Here is a 20,900-nt window from a genome sequence, read left to right as displayed (position 1 = left end):
GTGCAGTTATTCCATCCACCGTAGAAATCGGATAGGACAGTTAAAAACTCATGAGATCTCATGCTCATTGCAGAGAACTATAAAATGCAGTAGCAAAAATGTTCTCTGCTACTCAGCCTGGGAAAGGGCTTCTGCGCTACATTCAGAATTTTTTCCTATTCAGTGCTGGATTTATAGTTTTTTTCCTTTCTTTTCACTAACAACCCACACCCCCACATAGCGGATAGATCCCCCTCCCTCTAAAACCACTGAGATGTGGCGGTTGCGATTGACCACCACACATCTGAGGGATTAAACGGGCCGGATCGATGTTGATTTAGATCCCGCCTGCTTGAGCAAGTCCAGCAGCGCAGATTTATTTTGATGCAGTGCCGTAAAAAGGCATATGTATTAGAATAAAGCCTTTAGTCACCGCTGTGAAAAGGCGTATTGGCAGTCACTAACGGGTTAAACAAACCTATACTGTAAATTGTATGGCCAAACATGATGAGCCTTATCTTTGCACTCTACTTTACTCTTATATGTGCTTTATATGGTACTTGTTTATTGGCACTGGAAAGTGATACTATTTGGGCATTTGCATGACCCTAATATATGGGAACTATAAGACTGTTTATGTGGGCACTGTTTGTCATTATTTTTTGTCATCATGTGTGCACTGTATGGTATTATTATTAGGGTGCTGTATGGCACTGTTTCATGAGCAATATTTTTTATTCAATGCACTTGTAATGATGGGGTAGGGAGACAGACAGGTGAGCCCTAATCTACCCGCCACTTAGTCCCTGCCTACTTGCAATGACCCGCCCTAGGCGACGGGGTACAACTGGGCGACGGTCCCTACACTCAATAGGTGCACGACAGACAAACAGACAAGGGTACAAAGAAGCCGGGTAAATGGGGAAGTTGCCCACGGGAACACCGTGAGCAACAAGCGAGGTGAACGAGCCGAGTCAAACCAGGAGATGAGCGAGGTACAAAACGCAGAGCAGAAGAATGGTCAGTAAAGCCAAGGTCAATAACAAGCAGAGGGTCAGTAGTTCAAGAAGCTGCAGCAGGGCCAGGAAACCAGCAGAGAAGAATCACAAGCAAAGGAGGAACAGGAAAGGCAGGTATAAATAGACAGAGGGCGGGAGGTAGCTCCGTCTGGCCAGGCTGTGATAGGCTCTCCCACTCCTAAGCCTGTCATCCTGAGTGGTGGAAGATGGAGTCAGTCTCACAGACATAGAAGCAGGTGCAGACTGATTACCTATGGGCGTTGACACAGAAGCTGTGTCTGGCAGATCCTTTACAGCACTACTATTTGAACACTGCATAGCAATGTTATTTGAGCGATGTATAACACTTTTATGTATATACTCTGTAGAAAGAACGCTTTGGCATTGGATGGAATGATAATTTTTCACAAACTAGGGCTGAGGAGGGAGGCCAATGTAGAAAAAAAAGGGGTAGCCAGGTTAGAGAGGGGTCAGACTATATTGGTGGGGGGAGAAACAGAATGTGGGGAGAGGACTAGACAACAAGATAAGGAGATCCTTTCGTTACAAAACATCAGTGTAAATAAAAAGGCCCGATTAATGTCAAATCACATTTCTGATAATAAAAGTGAAAAACTGACAGGCAAGTTAAAGTGTATGTTCACAAATGCCAGAAGTCTAGCAAGCAAAATGGGGGAGCTGGAGGCCTTGATACTGGAAGAAAATATAGATATAGTTGGTGTTGCTGAAACATGGCTGGACTCTTCACATGATTGGGCTGTAAATCTACAGGGTTTTACACTTTTTCGGAAAGACAGGACAAATAGGAAAGGTGGTGGTGTATGTCTGTATGTGAGAAGTGATATGAAGGCGAGTGTGAAAGAGACAATAGTTGGTGAATACTGTGAGGAGGTTGAAACCTTGTGGGTGGAACTAGAAAGGGAGGTAAACACTGAAAAAATTACTTTTGGTGTAATCTATAGACCCCCCAATATAACTGAGGAGATGGAAGTTCAGCTATATAAACAGATGGAGCGGGCTGCACAGGCGGGTACTGTAGTGATAATGGGAGATTTTAATTTCCGGGATATTAATTGGTGTCATGGTTCAGCTTCAACTGCAAAGGGGAGACATTTCCTCAACCTGTTGCAGGAAAATTTTATGGGCCAGTTTGTGGAAGACCCGACTAGAGGTGAAGCTCTGTTGGATCTGGTCATTTCTAATAATGCAGATCTTGTTGGGAATGTCAATGTTCGTGAAAACCTCGGTAACAGTGATCATAATATAGTTACATTTTACCTATACTGTAAAAAACAAACGCAGGCTGGGAGGGCAAAAACATTTAATTTTAAGAAAGCCAATTTCCCCAGGATGAGGGCTGCAATTCAGGATATGGACTGGGAAGAACTAATGTCAAATAATGGAACAAATGATAAATGGGAGATTTTCACATCTACTTTGAGTTATTATAGTGCAAAATTTATTCCTATAGGTAACAAGTATAAACGACTCAAATTAAACCCCACACGGCTTACACCTTCTGTGAAAAGGGCAATACACGACAAAAAACGGGCATTTAAAAAATACAAATCCGAGGGTACAGCTGTAGCCTTTGTAAAATATAAAGAGCTTAATAAAATCTGTAAAAATGTAATAAAATTAGCAAAAATACAAAATGAAAGGCAGGTGGCCAAGGATAGTAAAACAAATCCCAAAAAATTCTTCAAGTATATAAATGCCAAAAAGCCAAGGTCTGAACATGTAGGACCCCTAGATAATGGTAATGGGGAGTTGATCACAGGGGATCAAGAGAAGGCAGAGTTACTAAATGGGTTCTTTAGCTCTGTATATACAACAGAAGAAAGAGCAGCTGATGTAGCCGCTGCCAGTGCTGTTAATATATCAGTTGATATACTGAATTGGATGAATGTAGATATGGTCCAAGCTAAATTAAATTAAATAAATGTGCACAAGGCCCCGGGACCAGATGGGTAACACCCTAGAGTCCTTAAGGAGCTTAGTTCAGTTATTTCTGTCCCCCTTTTCATAATATTCAGAGAATCTCTAGTGACTGGTATAGTGCCAAGGGACTGGCGCAGCGCAAATGTGGTGCCTATTTTCAAAAAGGGCTCTAGGTCTTCCCCAGGTAATTATAGACCAGTAAGCTTAACATCCATCGTGGGGAAAATGTTTGAGGGGCTATTGAGGGACTATATACAGGATAATGTGACAATAAATAGCATTATAAGTGACAGCCAGCACGGTTTTACTAAGGACAGAAGTTGTCAAACTAACCTAATCTGTTTTTATGAAGAAGTGAGCAGAAGTCTAGACAGAGGGGCCGCTGTGGATTTAGTGTTTTTCGACTTTGCAAAGGCATTTGACACTGTCCCCCATAGACGCCTAATGGGTAAATTAAGGACTATAGGTTTAGAAAATATAGTTTGTAATTGGATTGAGAATTGGCTCAAGGACCGTATCCAGAGAGTTGTGGTCAATGATTCCTACTCTGAATGGTCCCCGGTTATAAGTGGTGTACCCCTGGGTTCAGTGCTGGGACCACTATTATTCAACTTATTTATTAATGATATAGAAGATGGGATTAATAGCACTATTTCTATTTTTGCAGATGACACCAAGCTATGTAATATAGTTCAGTCTATGGAAGATGTTCATGAATTGCAGGCAGATTTAAACAAACTAAGTGTTTGGGCGTCCACTTGGCAGATGAAGTTTAATGTAGATAAATGTAAAGTTATGCATCTGGGTACCAACAACCTGCATGCATCATATGTCCTAGGGGGAGCTACACTAGCGGATTCACTTGTTGAGAAGGATCTGGGTGTACTTGTAAATCATAAACTCAATAACAGCATGCAGTGTCAATCAGCTGCTTCAAAGGCCAGCAGGATATTGTCGTGTATTAAAAGAGGCATGGACTCGCAGGACAGGGATGTAATATTACCAATTTACAAAGCATTAGTGAGGCCTCATCTAGAATATGCAGTTCAGTTCTGGGCTCCAGTTCATAGAAAGGATGCCCTGGAGTTGGAAAAAATACAAAGAAGAGCAACGAAGCTAATTAGGGGCATGGAGAATTTAAGTTATGAGGAAAGATTGAAAGAATTAAACCTATTTAGCCTTGAAAAAAGACGACTAAGGGGGGACATGATTAACTTATATAAATATATTAATGGCACATACAAAAAATATGGTGAAATCCTGTTCCTTGTAAAACCCCCTCAAAAAACAAGGGGGCACTCCCTCCGTCTGGAGAAAAAAAGGTTCAAGCTGCAGAGGCGACAAGGCTTCTTTACCATGAGAACTGTGAATCTATGGAATAGCCTACCACAGGAGCTGGTCACAGCAGGGACAGTAGATGGCTTTAAAAAAGGGTTAGATAATTTCCTAGAACAAAAAAATATTAGCTCCTATGTGTAGAAATTTTTCCTTCCCTTTTCCCTTCCCTTGGTTGAACTTGATGGACATGTGTCTTTTTTCAGCCGTACTAACTATGTAACTATGTAACTATGTAACTATGTAGCATATGTATGAATTGGAGGCAATGGAAATATGTCTAATTTATTGGAAGTGCTTAGCTATGATGTGGCTAAAGTATGCAGAATTTGCCTTAGAGTGCTATGTCTGATACACATGGTCGCCACTCAATTAAAAGTCAACATCTGTTCCTTGTAACGAGGACCCACAAAAACTGCTCTATACCACAGACCAGGGCCGGCGTCCGCACCTGGCGAATCCGGGCCCGGCCTCTACTCTTTTGGGTGCCCACAGTGATGTCAGGAGGAGAGAAGGAGTCCCAGGCAGAGCGCTAGCAGCTCTGCTCCAGGATTCCGTCTCTGGGAAAATCCCTGACATCACTGTCCATATATGGACAGTGATGTCGGAGGGAGAGAAGGAGTCCCAGGCAGAGTGCTACAAGCGTCTCTGCTCCGGGACTCTGTCTCTGGGGAAGCCCCAGACATCACTATCCATATATGGACAGTGATGTCAGAGGGAGAGAAGGAGTCTAAGGCAAAGCGCTATGAGCGTCTCTGCTCCGGGACTCAGTTTCTGGGGAAGCCCCTGACATCACTATCCATATATGGACAGTTATGTCAGGAGGAGAGAAGGAGTCCCAGGCAGAGAGCTAGCGGCTCTGCTCCAGGACTCCGTCTCTAGGGGAGCCCCTGACATCACTGTCAATATATGGACAGTGATGTCAGAGGGAGAGAAGGAGTCCCAGGCAGAGCGCTACAAGAGTCTCTGCTCCGGGACTATGTCTCTGGGGAAGCCCCAGACATCACTATCCATATATGGACAGTGATGTCAGAGGGAGAGAAGGAGTCTAAGGCAAAGCGCTATGAGCGTCTCTGCTCCGGGACTCAGTTTCTGGGGAAGCCCCTGACATCACTATCCATATATGGACAGTGCTGTCAGGAGCAGAGCAGTGTGCCAGGCAGAGTGCTAGTAGCGCTCTGCCCGGGACTTTGGCTCTGGGGTTGCCCATAACATCACTTGCCGTATATGGACAGTAATGTCAGGGACTTCCCCAGAGATGGAGTCCCGGAGCAGAGCCCTTGCATCACTATCACTATCCATATATGGACAGTATCCAGAGAGAGATATATGGGCAGAACAGTAGAACAAGAACCTCCAGGGTATCTGGGTGCTTGACAAAGGCTGCATTGAGCAGCTGAAACGTTGCACCTTTTTCACTGATGGGTGAATAAACTTTTTCTATTTGACCTGTGGAGTGTTGTCTCTTTTTCTATATTCATATATGGACAGTGATGTCAGGAGCAGAGCAGGAGTCCCAGGCAGAGTGCTAGTAGTACTCTGCCCGAGACTATGGCTCTGGGGTTGCCCCTGGCAACACTGTCCATATATGGACAGTGACATCAGGGGTTTCTCCTGAAGCGGAATCCCCAGCTAGAGCGTCGGCAATGCTCTGGCTGGGGATTCCACTCCTAGAGGGAACCCAAAAGGTGCTACCTACAGGGAGAGGTGCTGTGTGGCACTACCATTGAGGGTGGCTGTGTGGCACTACCAGGAAGGGTGGCTGTGTGGCACAACCAGGGAGGGGACTGTGTGGCACTATCTTGGAGGAGGGGGCTGTGTGGCACTGCCTGGGAGGAGGGGGCTGTGTGGCACTACCTGGGAGGGGTGCTGTGTGGCACTACCAGGGAGGAGGGAGCTGTGTGGCACTACCTGGGAGGGGGGCTGTGTGGCACTATCTACAGAGGGCACTAAATTTATGGGGGTACAAACCAGGGGCCTAACTCCTATATGGGGGCATAAACAGGGCCTAACGTCTATATGGGGGCACAAAGTGACATTTTCTGCCATTTTACTGCCGCCGTAAGTTCCCCTGCAAAGGGGCCTACTAAGTCTGTGTCGTCCAAGGGTCCACATAAACCTGGAGCAGGCCTTGCCACAGACACCCTTAATCTGGCACAGATATATTAGACTTCATATTAGTGTTGCTGTGTCACCATGACAAAGACGGATTAATGTCGGTAGTCATCACCAATTGGGTCAGGAGTTTTCTCTATTTTACACATATCATTTGCTAAATGTAAAACTTGAATTTTTTTTTTTTTTTTTTTAAAGGTACCCTAAATTTAAAGTCTATGTTACCTGTGCAAATGAATACAAATTGTCTAAAAACAGCCATCTATAGGCAGATTGACTGTTGTATTCTTGGCGCATCTGGATTTTTTAAAGGAATGTCTGCCCCCATGACCATTAATTCTCATGCATCTTTGTAAATGTTATTTGCACACGTTTTTTATAAGCATTGTACAAGTTTAATACCTGTGTGTTTCATGTTCTCCCTCCCACTCATATCATAATATACAAGTGATTGTATAGTCCAGTGATATACTGCACTCGGCAACTAAGCAATGATTTGATTAACGTTAGAATTAAGAAGAGTGAGATTAACATTACAAAGAAATTTTATCATTAAAAATAGATTTGCAGCAGAAATATGACATTTAAATACTGTTGAACTGTTTGAAATGTTTCTCTTTGAAGATTTTAATAGCTTTTTTTGGCAGGTTAATGATATGCACACCTTAGCAGTGACTTTGCTAAATAATGCATGATGAAATATGTGTATGGCCTGCACACTGACCTGGCATCAAATCATACCCACCACAGCTGTGTGGATTGAATAAATGAATGTCAATAATAGTGGAGTACTTTCCTCGAAGCCGACTTGCTCAGGTCATCCTCTTCCAGTAAACTGGAAATTGAGGGCACTACCAGGGCAGTGACAAATCGCCTACATATAAAAGATAGTTTTCCAAATAACAGATCATATTCTAAATTGAACACTGCGAAACTGAATAGGAGGAACAAATGATGAATGGCCGCAATCATGAGTGCACACTTCAAATATATGTTCTATTTGACCTGTCTGGTGAAGAACTTTGAGGACATAAAGACAACTTTTATTACGAAAATTAAATTTGAAAAAAAGCCGAACGTTTTAAGACTAACTCTTACAAAGTAAAAGAAGAGTGCCCTTGCCAGTATGACTTTGACACAAGGTAACTTTGTGCCAGTACGTGCAGTATTTTAATATGAATATGGATTATACGCCGGAGCAAAATGACTTCATTTGATCATTTTAGTTTCATTTATTATTAACCATATGTTTTGATGTCTACATGTACATTAGTATACACCCCTGTTTCACCAAATATTTACTTGATAAAATCTCAGAGATGCCCTAGAAGGGGACGCTAGTAGCATCTTGGAGAACAGTGGATCTGGGAAATGTAGCAAACAAATGAAGCTCTGACCTGTGATTTTTTTTTTATAGTAAAGAGGTTATCTTAAGTTATAGCATATCACTAGGACTAAAACAAAGTGGCCCTAGTGCTAATAAAATGTTAGCTTGGATTTTTCCCAGCATAGTGCCATTTGATGTAGATCCGGGTGGTCTTCTCTAAGGCTGGGTTCACACAACCTATTTTCAGGCGTAAACGAGGCGTATTATGCCTCGATTTACGCCTGAAAATACGGCTCAAATACGTTGGCAAACATCTGCCCATTCATTTGAATGGGTTTGCCGACGTACTGTGCCGACGACCTGTCATTTACGCGACGTCGTTTGACAGCTGTCAAACGACGACGCGTAAAATGACTGCCTCGTCAAAGAAGTGTAGGACACTTCTTTGAAACGTAATTTGAGCCATTCTTCATTGAATTCAATGAAGAACAGCTCAAATGATCGGCCGTCAAAGACGCCTCGCATAATGCGAGGAGGAGCTTTTACGTCTGAAACGACGCAGCTGTTTTCTCCTGAAAACAGTTTGTCTTTTCAGACGTAAAAGCCAGTTCTCGTGTGCACATACCCTTAGAGATAAGTATTTCGAGAAGTTTCACTGCAGTTTAGATTTTTAAGTGTGTAAGTTCTAGAAATGTTATGGCATTGAGCAGGTAGAATGAGAAACGTAAACCTGTGAGAGTTTCTCAATATGGTCAATGTGTGTATTTCTAGGTAATGTGACACAAGAAGTAGGTGACACAAGTCTCTAGTATTTTCAGATTTTTGGGGGTTTATTATGGGAATGTTTAACCCCTTAATGACCAGCCTATTTTGGACCTTAATGACCAAGCTATTTTTTACGTTTTTCAATCGTCGCATTCCAAGAGCTATAACGTTTTTATTTTTGCGTCGACATAGCTGTATAAGGTCTTGTTTTTTGCGGGACAAGTTGTATTTTTTAATAGCACCAATTTTAGGTACATATTATTTATTGATTAACTTTTATTAACTTTTTTTTGGGGGGGAATAGAAAAAAATCAGAAATTTCGCCCCTCTTTTTTGCGTCCTAAATCTACACCGTTTACCGTGTGGTATAAATAACACAATAACTTTATTCAGCGGGTTGTTACGATTGCAACGATACCAAATTTATATAGTTTTTGTATATTTTACTACTTTTACACAGTAAAAACGCTTTTTTTTCAAAATTATTTGTTTTTGTGTCTCCATATTTGAAGAGCCGTAACGTTTTTATTTTTTCGCCGATGCGGTTGCATGAGGGCTTTTTTTTTGCAGGACGACTTGTAGTTTTTATTGGTACCATTTTGGAGTAGATGCGACTTTTTGATCACGTTTTATCACTTTTTTTAAAGTCAGTATATAGTCAGTATATAGTTTTTTATAAAAAAAATTACGCCGTTCACCGTGCGGGTTAAATAATGTAATAGATTTATAGTCGGGGTCGTTACGGATGCGGCGATACCAAATATGTGTAACTTTTTAACTTTATTTTGTTTTTTTTAATAGTAAAGCAGTTTGTAAGGGGAAAAGCTGGGTTTTTCATTTTTTTTCACATTTTTTTTAAAATTTATTTTATTAAACTTTTTTTTCACTTTTTTACTAGTCCCATTAGGGGAATATAATATGCGATTCTGCGATCACATTTATAATACACTGCAATACTTTTGTATTGCAGTGTATTACTGCCTGTCCGTTTAACACGGACAGGCATCTGCTAGGTCATGCCTGCGGCATGATCTAGCAGGCATTCGCTCCAGGCAGACCTGGGAGCCTTTATTAGACCCCCGGCTGCCATTACAGACACAGACACTTGGCGATCGTATCGCCGGGAGTCAGTGGGGGAGAGAGGGAGCTCCCTCCCTCTCTCCAAAACCACTCAGATGCGGTGCTCGCTATTGAGCACCGCATCTGAGGGGTTGAACGTGTGAGATCGATACTAATATCGATCTCACAGGGCAGAGCAGGGACGCTCCCAGCCCTCAGCTGCCTCTAGCAGCTGAGAGCAGGGAGATTTGACATCTCCCTGCTCTGTAAACTTATTCCGATGCCGCGACGTAAAAAGTCTATGGCATCGGAATAAGGCCCGTTAGTGACCGACATAGAAACACGATGGGCCGGTCACTAACGGGTTAAGTTGCTAAATTTCTCCAGAGATATGATTAGATTTAGAAGCAAAGTACCACAGATAAAGTTAAATGCTTGAAGCTTTAATATTGACATTGATCTATGAGTCTTCAACACAATGTTTTTTAACAATGCAATTTTTTTCATACACCTTTAAACGCAAGAGAACCATCACATCCTCACATGACTTACACAACTTGCAACTATACAGAATTATTAAACTGAGACCAACACAATATATGTCTACTACTATCATCATCTAAGCCAAATAATTTCCTATTATAAGATGTCACCTTGGCATAAAAAGTTGACAACAGATATAACAGTTTGTTGTAAATAGAACCTTGGATTTCATTCAATGCATTGTTTTTTTTATAGTCGAGATGTAAATTGTCATTCAGACAGATAAGATAAACGTTTTATATGTATTTCCGACACAAGTAAAATACTAAAAATAAGCTGACGACTGCCTTTTCTCGCACTGTGATATCTGTGAACTGTTAAATAATGCTGGAAGGCTTCCTACACACAAGTTTCTTGCTATTTGTTTAACTTGGAGAAAGACAAAACTATATACAGATGTAGCCAAGTTTATCTTGACTCTGATAACTTGCTGCAGCGTGCTATCACACAACAAAAGCCATTGAAAAGACCATGAAAAATGCCACGTTAATGTTTCTTGCCGCTGTGTATTTAATGCGTTAAAAGTCAAGATAAAGAGTGCTACATCTGTACATAAATAGTTGTATAATGATGTATATAAACTGAGAGGTGAAAGGGTGTTCATATGAATATATTCATTGTTGTTGAGTAGGCTTTTATAATTACAACATTTAGTGAACGCTACAAGAAGATGTAATCGTTACATGTTTCTATCTATGCTATGAATTATCGCTGAATTAATAATTTTCAGTAATAATATTTCAGAATTTGGCAGTTTTGCTAAAGAGAGAAAACGAACATCTTGACAGTAGTATATCTAGTGCAAAATATTATTCCCAAGTGATTGGCAACCCACTGAGAGCTACTGCAAGTGATACATATGCAATAATCTATGTTGTTAAACTAGAAAAGAGGGAGCTTGTTTCATCCTGTGGAGAGAAGTTTTACGTATGTTGCATATTCATATAGTCAACTTTGTTATTAATCAAACAATCCAAAATCTGGATGAAAGGAACCTTGGTAAAATAGAAGTTGCTCAAATAAGTGGGAAGTGCATGGATAAAATTACTTTATATTACATCTCAAGAGCAAATTTATAGTATATTTGCATATTAATATTTGGTCAGATTTGCAATTTTTTTCTACAGAAACAGTGAGCAGATTAGATTTGTTGATTAGGTACTAAGAAATACTGCTCCCCAGTATTTTTTCATCAAGGGGCATACACAGAAATTATAGGGCCCCATATCAAAACTAAGAATGGGCCCCGCGCCATATTGAGAGCTCTGCCAAGAAAAATATATTATTCCATTTTATTTGCTACAAAATTCAGGCTAATTATATCAGGGAGATCTGTTTTTCCGACTTGATAAATTATATAATTCTGGCTGCATGCAGCCACCACTAGAGGGAGCACACTGCATATGAATTTATAGAGCTAGTATTGAACTCATCGGTAGCTGTATATATCTGTATGTAAGCAAAATACAAAAGCAGTACAAACATCCCTCCATTCCTGAAAGTTTACTACAGTGTATCAGCGTAGATAAATGTATCAGCCTGAAGTGCAGGCAGTTTAGATCACAAAAGATTGCCTGGAGTGGATATAATTGTAGCAAACTCTTAGCTGTGAACCATATTGGGGTTCGATAGGGTTTCAGCCTCTGGATGTAAACAACAATGTTCCCTTTCACAGAAAGTAAGCAGAGATTTTGACAATGGGGATGAATTGAATCACACAGTATATTAACAAAGTAGAAACCCCCTACCAGAACTATCAATCACACATCTGCTCTTTCCCCAACCTTGAGTCAACAAAAATTCTTGTACATGCCCTCTGTGCGTCCTCCATACTTTGGAACTTACTACCCCAACACATCAGAGTTTCTCACACCATCGAAAGCAACCTGAAACCCCTCCTCTTCAGTAAAGCTTACAACCTGCAATAACTATCTCCACTGAACAACTGTGTCTAAGCAGCTTCTACCATCACCCATTGTAAGCCCTCGTGGACAGGGCTCTCTCTTCCATTGTGCCAGTCTTTGACTATTTGCCAGTCTAACTATTGCTTATCTCTTGTTCATATGTTTAATATTTACACCCCTATGTATTTCATATGTACAGTGCCTTAGAAGTTAATACTGCTGTAAATAAATAATAAAATAACTTTTCATTATACAATGTTTAATCTTCATCTACCTAAATCTGGAAACCCCCTTTAAAGGGTTATTTCCATCTTGGAAAGTGATGGGATATTGCTAGGACATGCTATAATTTTATGGTCAGTGAGGGTCCAACTTCGGACTCCCACTGATCCCAAGAATGAAGGGGCCACAGCGCTGATTTAGCACTGCGTCCCCTTCACTGTTTTTTTCTGCACGGTGGTGCCCCAGCCACCCGTTCTGCAGGGTACTGCCGCACAGCTATTTCAAGTAAATGGGGCCAACTACAGTTCCCTGCACAGCTAGGTGGCCGGGAGCACCACTGTGTAGGGAAAACTTAGAAGGTCACACAGCTCTAAATCCACACTGTAGACCCTTCAATCTCAGGACTGTTGGGGGTCCTAAAGGCCGGACCCCCACCAATCATAAAGTGATGGCATACATATCCTACAATATGCCATTACTTAATAAGTTGGGAATTACCCTGTTAGTAACACTACTTGCCAAATGTTAGTGTAGTAACAAGAATTGGAGAAAAATCATTTAAAACTCACAGCCCAATGAGTTCACAGCACAAATTTAGGTATGCTGGAGAACAAAACAAAAATTATATCAAACAATGTGCTGTATTGTAAACTATGAATACCTATCTCAATATTCATGTCTTTTATTAGGCCTCCCAGTGGCCAGTGGCAGAGCAAGGTCTCCTTTTTGATCGGAACTGGATGATTGTAAATGAAAATGGAGTTTGTTTGAGTCAGAAGCAAGAATCCCGATTGTGTCTTATCCATCCATCAATTGATATGATGAAACATACTATGATAATTCAGGCAAAAGGTAACAAGCAGCTTATTACAGAATTACAGTTGCTTAACAATTTGTATTTCTATACTAACAATAACACATGGATGGTAAAATGTATCAGTTTGTGTTTTTCAGCAGGAGCTATAAAACACATGGAGAGCCTATTGTATTATGTGCAAGTTAACTTATAGAACTTGGCTGACCATGCATTCTGATTATTCGTTCTGTTATCTACCATTCATCTTCTGTGAATGGGGTAAAGGGGAATGGGGCTGTGGCAGATGTGCTGTTCCCCGGAAATCCAAAGGAATGGAGACAGCAGTATATCACATTACAGAGGTGGTTTGCAAACCAAGTGAGGTATTTCCTGCACCTTCAGGGCGGACATAGCGACAAAAGACCAGAAATTCCGTATCTGGTCTGGTTGTCGGGTGGAAGTTTAAGAACTGGGTGCGATGGCAGTTGGTGTTCAAGAGCTGGGTGCAGTGGCAGTTGCAACCGGACCAGTTGGTGTGAAGAAGGCAGAGGAGGCAGTCTGGTCTAGCAAGCTCTAAGATACTGGAGACAGGGGCTTCAATCTTGTCAGATTAGTGCAGCATCAGTCAGGGCAGTGGTTTCTACAACCTATCCCAGAACCAGTAGAATAGTGGGCAGTATCGGAAACCCTGCATAACACAGGCCAGCTGCTGCCCCCACAAGTGGTGAGGGCCTGTTCATTCAACTCCCATATGCTGAGCTCGTCTGCATGGCCCCAAGGATAAAGGGCACTATAAAACCGCAGCAGATCAACCCCAGTACTGATGGAACATGGGTAGCTGTGAGTCATTTACACCTTAGGGCCATTTCATACACCCATATGCTTGTGGATTACAAAATCTGCATTATCCGTGACTGTAGATTTATAAATTTGTATGCTTGTGGATTACAAAACCTGCATTACCAGTATCCGCAAAATCAACTATCTAGCGTGAGAGAACGAGAACCATCGTTCATTCCTTATAATAAAGTTGTAAAATACGTTTGACTGTAGAAATTACGGTCTTGCTGTTTTGGACTAACCTCTTTGGGCCTACTAATTGAGTATTGCACACCCTGAGCGGCACTGCCCCACCAAGCGGGTCTGATTCTCTATGCTTCTTGAATAGTTCCTGTTTAATATAGTTCTCAGCATCGGACTGGCCCACCGGAGGACCAGATGGCCCAGGCAGCGAGTTGTTTTTATCTGGCAGCAGAGCAGAGAGACATTATCCCCGTGCCCCGCTGCTTACTCTTGTAGGCAGGGCTACCACCTCATGGCCGGTAGTCAGAGGGTCACACATGCGTGAAGCTCTCTCTATTATGTTGTATGGTTGTTATGGAAACAGTCGAGCAGCTCTAGCTCGGCTTTTTCCGTAACACCCATTAAACAGTATGGAGAGACCTGCGAGCATGCGCGACCCTCTCTCCACTGGTCTCTGCCTGGATTCTGCGGCCAGTTCTTGATGTAGGTGCTGGTTCCAGAGCTGGGACCGCATCTATCAGACATTTTTGGCATTTCCTGTGGATATGCCATAATTGTCTAAGATGGGAAAATTCCTTTAAGTTATATGGTCTCCAGAGCGCTTGTGTAAGACTGGTGTCTACCACTATATGGTCACTATGTGGTGGTAATATTGGTCTTTGGTTTACTACACATGTTTTACTACACAATTAAGCGTGGTTGCATTATTTCTATATAACTGACGAGTGGGTCCCAAGAATTATTTCCTCTGGTGGGCCCAAGGTCTGACACTGATAGTTTTGTTGCAATTTATCCTCACCCCTACTTGTTAAACCTACTTCCTGGGTTGGTAACTCTTTTTTTTTTACCCTTGATTTTCAGCTGTGCCCAGTGCTATGACCCTAGAATTCTATACTGTATGAACCCCTTAACAGCCATTCACCATACTTTCACTGTACTAATAAGGGGCTTTAGTCTGCAGCCCCGTAAAATTATTACATTGCAGAATAGCGACTGCGTGGAGAGGAGCTGATAACTCAATACAGAAGACGTTTTTTTTTTCTTTTTAATTTTTACAGATCTTTTTGAAGGTATTTGACAAGATATAAGATTACTGTCTGCTGGGGCCCTGTATCTAAGCCTACTATGTGGTAGGCTTTGATACAGGGCCCCGTCAGACAGGATCACACATGGGCCATGTATCTAAGCCTACCATGTGGTAGGGTTAGACACAGTGCCCAGCAGACAGGATCACACAATGTGTGATCCTGTCTGATTGGCCCCGTATCCAGCAGACAGGATCACATATGGGGTATTGTCGGACTCAGGAGAAATTGAGTATCAAATTGTGGGTTGCTTTTTCTCCTGTAGTCTTGTGGAAAAATTTTTTTTTTTAGCCAAATCTAATATATAGGCCACTTAAAACCACTATGGAATGGAATTTTTCCCTAAAACAAAATAGGTTTTGGAAATGTTTTTGAAAATGTGAAAAATAACTGCTAAATTTACAAGCCTTCTTATGTCCTACAAAAATTAAACCGTTCAAAAATGATGTCATCATAAATTAGACATATGGTAAATGTTAATAAGTAACTATTTTTTGCGGTATTACTATCTGTCTTTTAAGCATAAAATATTCTAATTTAGAAAAATTATCATTTTTATACATTTTATATACAGTTTGGTGTTTTTCACAAATAAACACAGAATGTAACAACCATAATTTACCATAAAGTCACCCAAAAAAAAAAAACAATCTTAGAATCGCTTGGATAAGTTAATGCATTCCAAAGTTACTACCACATGAATTGGCACATGTCAGATTTGAAAAATCTCCACAAGGCCAAAACTGGCTGCATCCTTAAGGGGTTAATTACTGAGACCAAAGAATATACTAATTCTATTTGTAAGCTAGCTAGTCCTGAAGGCAATTATTCTATATACTCATATGGTACGTATGTGCTGTTTGAAAAATTCAGCATATCATGACCACACCAGTTAAAGGGAATCTGTCAAGTAATTTTTGACTACCAAACCATTACTAGCATTTGATAGGCCTTTTAAAACCATGTGCCCACAAGCCTTTGTATTGCTTGCCATCACCCTCTTTTTTTTTTTTTTTTTTTTAGAAAATCCACTTTTTTTCTATATGTAAATTAGGTTGCAAGTGCCACTCAGGCGGTTTGAAGCGCGGCAAGTGCTCCTGCTCTCTGCATCTAACCCTCCTTAATTTCACCCCATGCTCATGACTGACATCGCCAGGCTATGGCAACATCACTGTTTTCCTTCACTTTAGTCCCTTGCTTGCCCTTGCCACACTTTTGACCTGTAACCTAATTTACATATAAGAATAAAGTGTTTTTTTCTCTAAAAAATATATATTGTATTATTAAAACTTGTAACAATTCTGTAGAGAAATTACATTCCAAAAACAGAGGTACCCAACAATAAAAACTGAAAATAGTTAACATATATCCATAGGTAGAATGTACTTTCAAGTTATAGCAGAACAATTACAACATATTATATAATTTGTAATCTTAATAAACATCCAAATAATATATTTTTATATATGTATCGCTCATACAGTTTTCATTTATCCTGTTAATATTTGGTGCCACCTATTGGACACAAATATTTATCCCTATAAATGGCACATTTAATAAGCTGATATTTTGCTTTCATACACATAGAAGAATGCAAGGGCTATTTAATTAATTATTTAAGTAAATCCAAGGTCCTGTACCAAGAAGCACTTCATCTGTTAATGTTTTTGCTCAGTTTCACGAAATGCTGCAGTTCGCTTTCTTTTGTCTGTTTTACACCTTGGAAACTGAACATCTTTTGTTTCTTTTATTGATTTAGGTATGTCTCCCATTGAAATACCACTCAATGATGAGAGCAAAATGAGAGATCGCATGTGTCAAAACAAAGTTTGCGGAGATAGGTAAGAGAACTCTGAGATCCTGGTGACTTTGTAGCAGAGAAATCTTTTATATATTAGAATCATGGATACATACAGTACGTAAAGAAAATCTCATATTAAGATTTATTACATACACTCTTAAAATTATGATTTTAATTTCTGATATAATATGTAAAAATAGTTATTCTTTATAACTCAATAAATCAATAGTGTCACGATCTGTGGGTACAGATGTAGCCGTTTGTATCTCGACTTTTAACGCATTAAATAAAAGTGGCTAAATCCCTTATCTTGACTTTTTCAATGATTTTCAAGGGCTTTTGTTGTGTGATATCACCCAGTAGCAAGTTATCACAGTCAAGCTAAAGATGGCTACATCCGTATATGGACCCACTGGGACGTACCGCTGTAGCAGCTGGCCAAACAGTGTACCAAGTCAATGTATATATACTCCAAGCACAAGGGTGCCTGCAGAAGTAGACAGTAGCAATGGCTACGCTCAGCTGGGACCTTGGCAGCAGACACCAGGCGTGGTGTAACACAGTAGGTGTGATCGTGGGAACAACATGACTCCAACTTTCTAAGGCACAGGAACAAAGGTATCACAGGATACAGGTAGCCGGTACGGGAACACTGGGAACAGTATAACACTAAGGGACTATTTGCAAGACTAACACGGGTAAACACAACAATGCTCAGGCAAGGACTAAAGGGGCAGGGCCCTTCTTATCGTCCAGGGTGATCATGGGCTAATTGCTGATTATTTTCATGTGCGCGCTGGCCCTTTAAGGCATCCTACGGGACACAGCAGAACGGAGCAGAGGTGAGCGCTGGCGTCTCCTAGGGAGGCGATGCGGGCCAGCCCTCACAGATCCATGGCTTACTCACCCCCGACGGTCCGCGGGCGTGGACGCTACAAATACTATAAGTGAATATAAGAAACGTTATAATATATCTTATTAGAGAAAAATGCCTCTTTCTTCACTTATCAGACTCCCGCCCCCCCCCCCTTCACCTGTTCACTCACCTGCTAAATACGTTCCATCTCAGACAAGACAAACTCTTAGCTCACTGAAGGATCAAGATACAGCTTCCCAAAGAAGTCTATGGAGACAGGAGGGGGAGGAGGAAGCAGCAGCAGAGTGAGGGAGAAACACACACACATACACACACACACACACACAGACACACACACACACACACACACACACACAGACGTGCTGCAGCTGCTTACAGTAAATGTTATATCTCATGCCAGTGCTGGATTCTCAGCTTATTACTGTCCTCCATGTTGCTGCTGCTGCTTCTCTATATGTGATAGATAGAGATTGGGGAGCAGGATTATCCTCTTCTCGGTGTGCTGTGTATAGAAGACATGATTACGGACATGATAGCAGGCTCCTCACACTAGCTCAGAGAAATATTGAGAATTAGAGATAGAGCCTGCAGAGGGGAAAACTGCTAAAAAAGTTAGGATACAAGTCATATAATGGCCAGAAATGGTGTTATTCTTCATTTACACACATAGGACAGTCTATTCTTAAGGTTCACCTTGAAAGGGTACCATCACAAAGTCTCGTCTATGCAGTGGTCTATGTAGTAGATGCTTAGTGATCAGACCTTCCTCTATATTAGATGCATGTTACAGCCCTATTTAAGATGAATTCTAGCATTTGGGATCAAAATAAAAAGTGGAAGATAGGAGTCTTTAAATGTGTGTCAATTAACACTTTGTAAGAAACTTAAAGACTATGTGAACCTTTAAAAGCATTTTTGTTTTATTAAATCAATGTCTTATGTGTTTTTAAGCAACCTTTAAATTAACTTTTATCAACTTTTTTTTAAACTTTATTATTGTACAGCCTTTATATATCCTGTATACATAGAAGCTGTATCGTTCTCTCTCAGCCGCATCTGTCAGTTCAGCTAAACTGATGGTCGGCTGAGAGCAAGCCCTGTGTGTTTCTAACACACAGGATCCAACAAATAATGATTACATCTAGGTTCATAACTTAGATGTGATGGGGATTATGTAGATCCTGTGTGTCAGAGACACAGTAGGACCCGCTCTCCGCAGAGCCGTCAGTTCAGTTGTATAGGTGTATAAAATCAAGCACCTAGCCATGAAGTCTGCCTTTACAAACATTTGTGAAATAATGGGTCATTCTAAAGAGCTCACTGATTTGAGCGTGGTACTGTAATAGGATGCCACAGTCGCAACCAGTCAGTTTGTGGGGTTTTTTCCCTCCTAGATATTCCATAATCCATTGTGAGTGGTATTATTGCAAAGTGGAAGCGTTCAGGAAATACAGCTACTCAGCCACACAGTGGCAGACCACGTAAAGTTACAGAGCGGGGTCACAGAGTTCTGAGGCGCATAGTGCATAACAGTCACCTCTGCTGACTCAATAACTGCAGAGTTCCAAACCTCCTCTGTCATTAACATCCACACAAACACTATGCACCGTGAACTTCATGGCATGGGTTTCCATGGCCGAGCAGCTGCATGTAAGCCTCACATCACCAAGCACAATGCGAAGCGTCGGATGGAGTGGTGTAAAGCACTCCAACACTGGACTCTGGAGCAGTGGAAACATGTTCTGTAGAGTGACGAATCACACTTCTCTATCTGGCAGATCGTTGGACAAGTTTGGATTTGGCGGATACCAGGAGAATGTTACCTGCCTGACTGCAGGTGGAGGGATAAAGGAGGAGGGATAATGCTATTGGGTTGTTTTTCAGGGGCTGGCCTAGGCCCCTTAGTTCCAGTAAAGAAAATCTTAAAGCTTTCCAAGACATAAAGGACAATTGTATACTTTTAGCTTTGTGGGAACAGTTTGGGGGTTGGTTCTTTTCTGTTCCAGCATGACTGTGCCCAAGTGCTCAAACCAAGGTTCATAAAGGCATGGTTGGGTGAGTTTGGTGTGGAACAACTTAAATGGCCCGCACAGAGTCCTGACCTCAACCCCATCGAACACCTTTGGGATAAATTAGAATGGCGATTGCGAGCCAGGCCCTCTCGTTTAACATTTGTTGCCATAGTGATTGGCAAAGCAGCCAAATAAAACCCATAAGTTATAGTAAATAGTGAACAGCGTTTAAAAAATATATATATATTAATGAAATGCTAAGAAATATGTACTGGAGAATGGTGCAAAAAAAAAACCTTCTGCTTGTTCTGCAATAAAACAAGGCCTTATTTAGCTATATCAACTGGACCCCCAACAGGGCATGATTTGAGGATATCTAATAGAGAGAACACCTGATACAATGACAATTATCAATAATTATAAAATAATTTTATTAAAATACATGTACAATACTAAGTAGATCCTGAGAACATGACCTGAGAAACACAGGTCTAAACCAAGACTTCTTTACCCACTCCCTGCTAGATGCAATATAGCAAAACCGATAAAATACCAACAAATAGGATGCAATAGGAAAATAGTGCTAAGGAGTATCACCAAATAAGCTGTAAAGCAACATTGCTAGCCATATTAGATGCACTATATTTTTTGGATCCTACATAGTAACCAAGATATACTTGGTGCATCGATCAAAAAATTGATAGAGAACCAACCCACAACAAATATGATCGACTAAGGCACAAATTCAGAGAAAGATACAAACAATTCTTTATTGAGATAAAAGCATGAAACAAATAAAAATGGAAATAGGGGATGAGTCACACAGTATAAAGGACGTCTAATCGATCAAGAATATCAGGTATGGATATTGTGTCCACATGTAGGCAGTATACATATATTATAGTAATGGAAATACGTGCATGTGATCACATAAGAAACTGTATCTAATGAAAAGCAGCACGGATTCAAGCAAGGTACATCAAATGACAACAGCACAATATCAAAAAAGTGAAATCAGGTACCGGTAGCTGTGGTGATTGTCAAGTAAGTATAGAACATCAGTAAGTATATAACATCAGTAACAGTCACACATAGTT

At 40.9% G+C, this 20,900-nt stretch overlaps 1 protein-coding gene across 1 annotated transcript in view; it reads left to right on the top strand.

Moving 5' to 3' along the window:
* Positions 1 to 20,900, top strand: part of MOCOS (molybdenum cofactor sulfurase) — a 442,257-nt gene that overhangs the window by 391,834 nt on the left and 29,523 nt on the right. Inside the window, exons 9-10 of the mRNA XM_075828507.1 lie at positions 12,899 to 13,061; positions 16,873 to 16,954. Coding sequence (XP_075684622.1) covers positions 12,899 to 13,061; positions 16,873 to 16,954 — 245 coding nt within the window. The remainder of the gene's footprint in view (positions 1 to 12,898; positions 13,062 to 16,872; positions 16,955 to 20,900) is intronic.

Source organism: Rhinoderma darwinii, chromosome 5, assembly GCF_050947455.1.
Source record: "Rhinoderma darwinii isolate aRhiDar2 chromosome 5, aRhiDar2.hap1, whole genome shotgun sequence".
Lineage (NCBI taxonomy): Eukaryota > Metazoa > Chordata > Amphibia > Anura > Rhinodermatidae > Rhinoderma > Rhinoderma darwinii.
The sequence above is the reverse complement of the archived record's forward strand: the minus strand, read 5'-3'. Positions and strand labels throughout refer to the sequence as shown.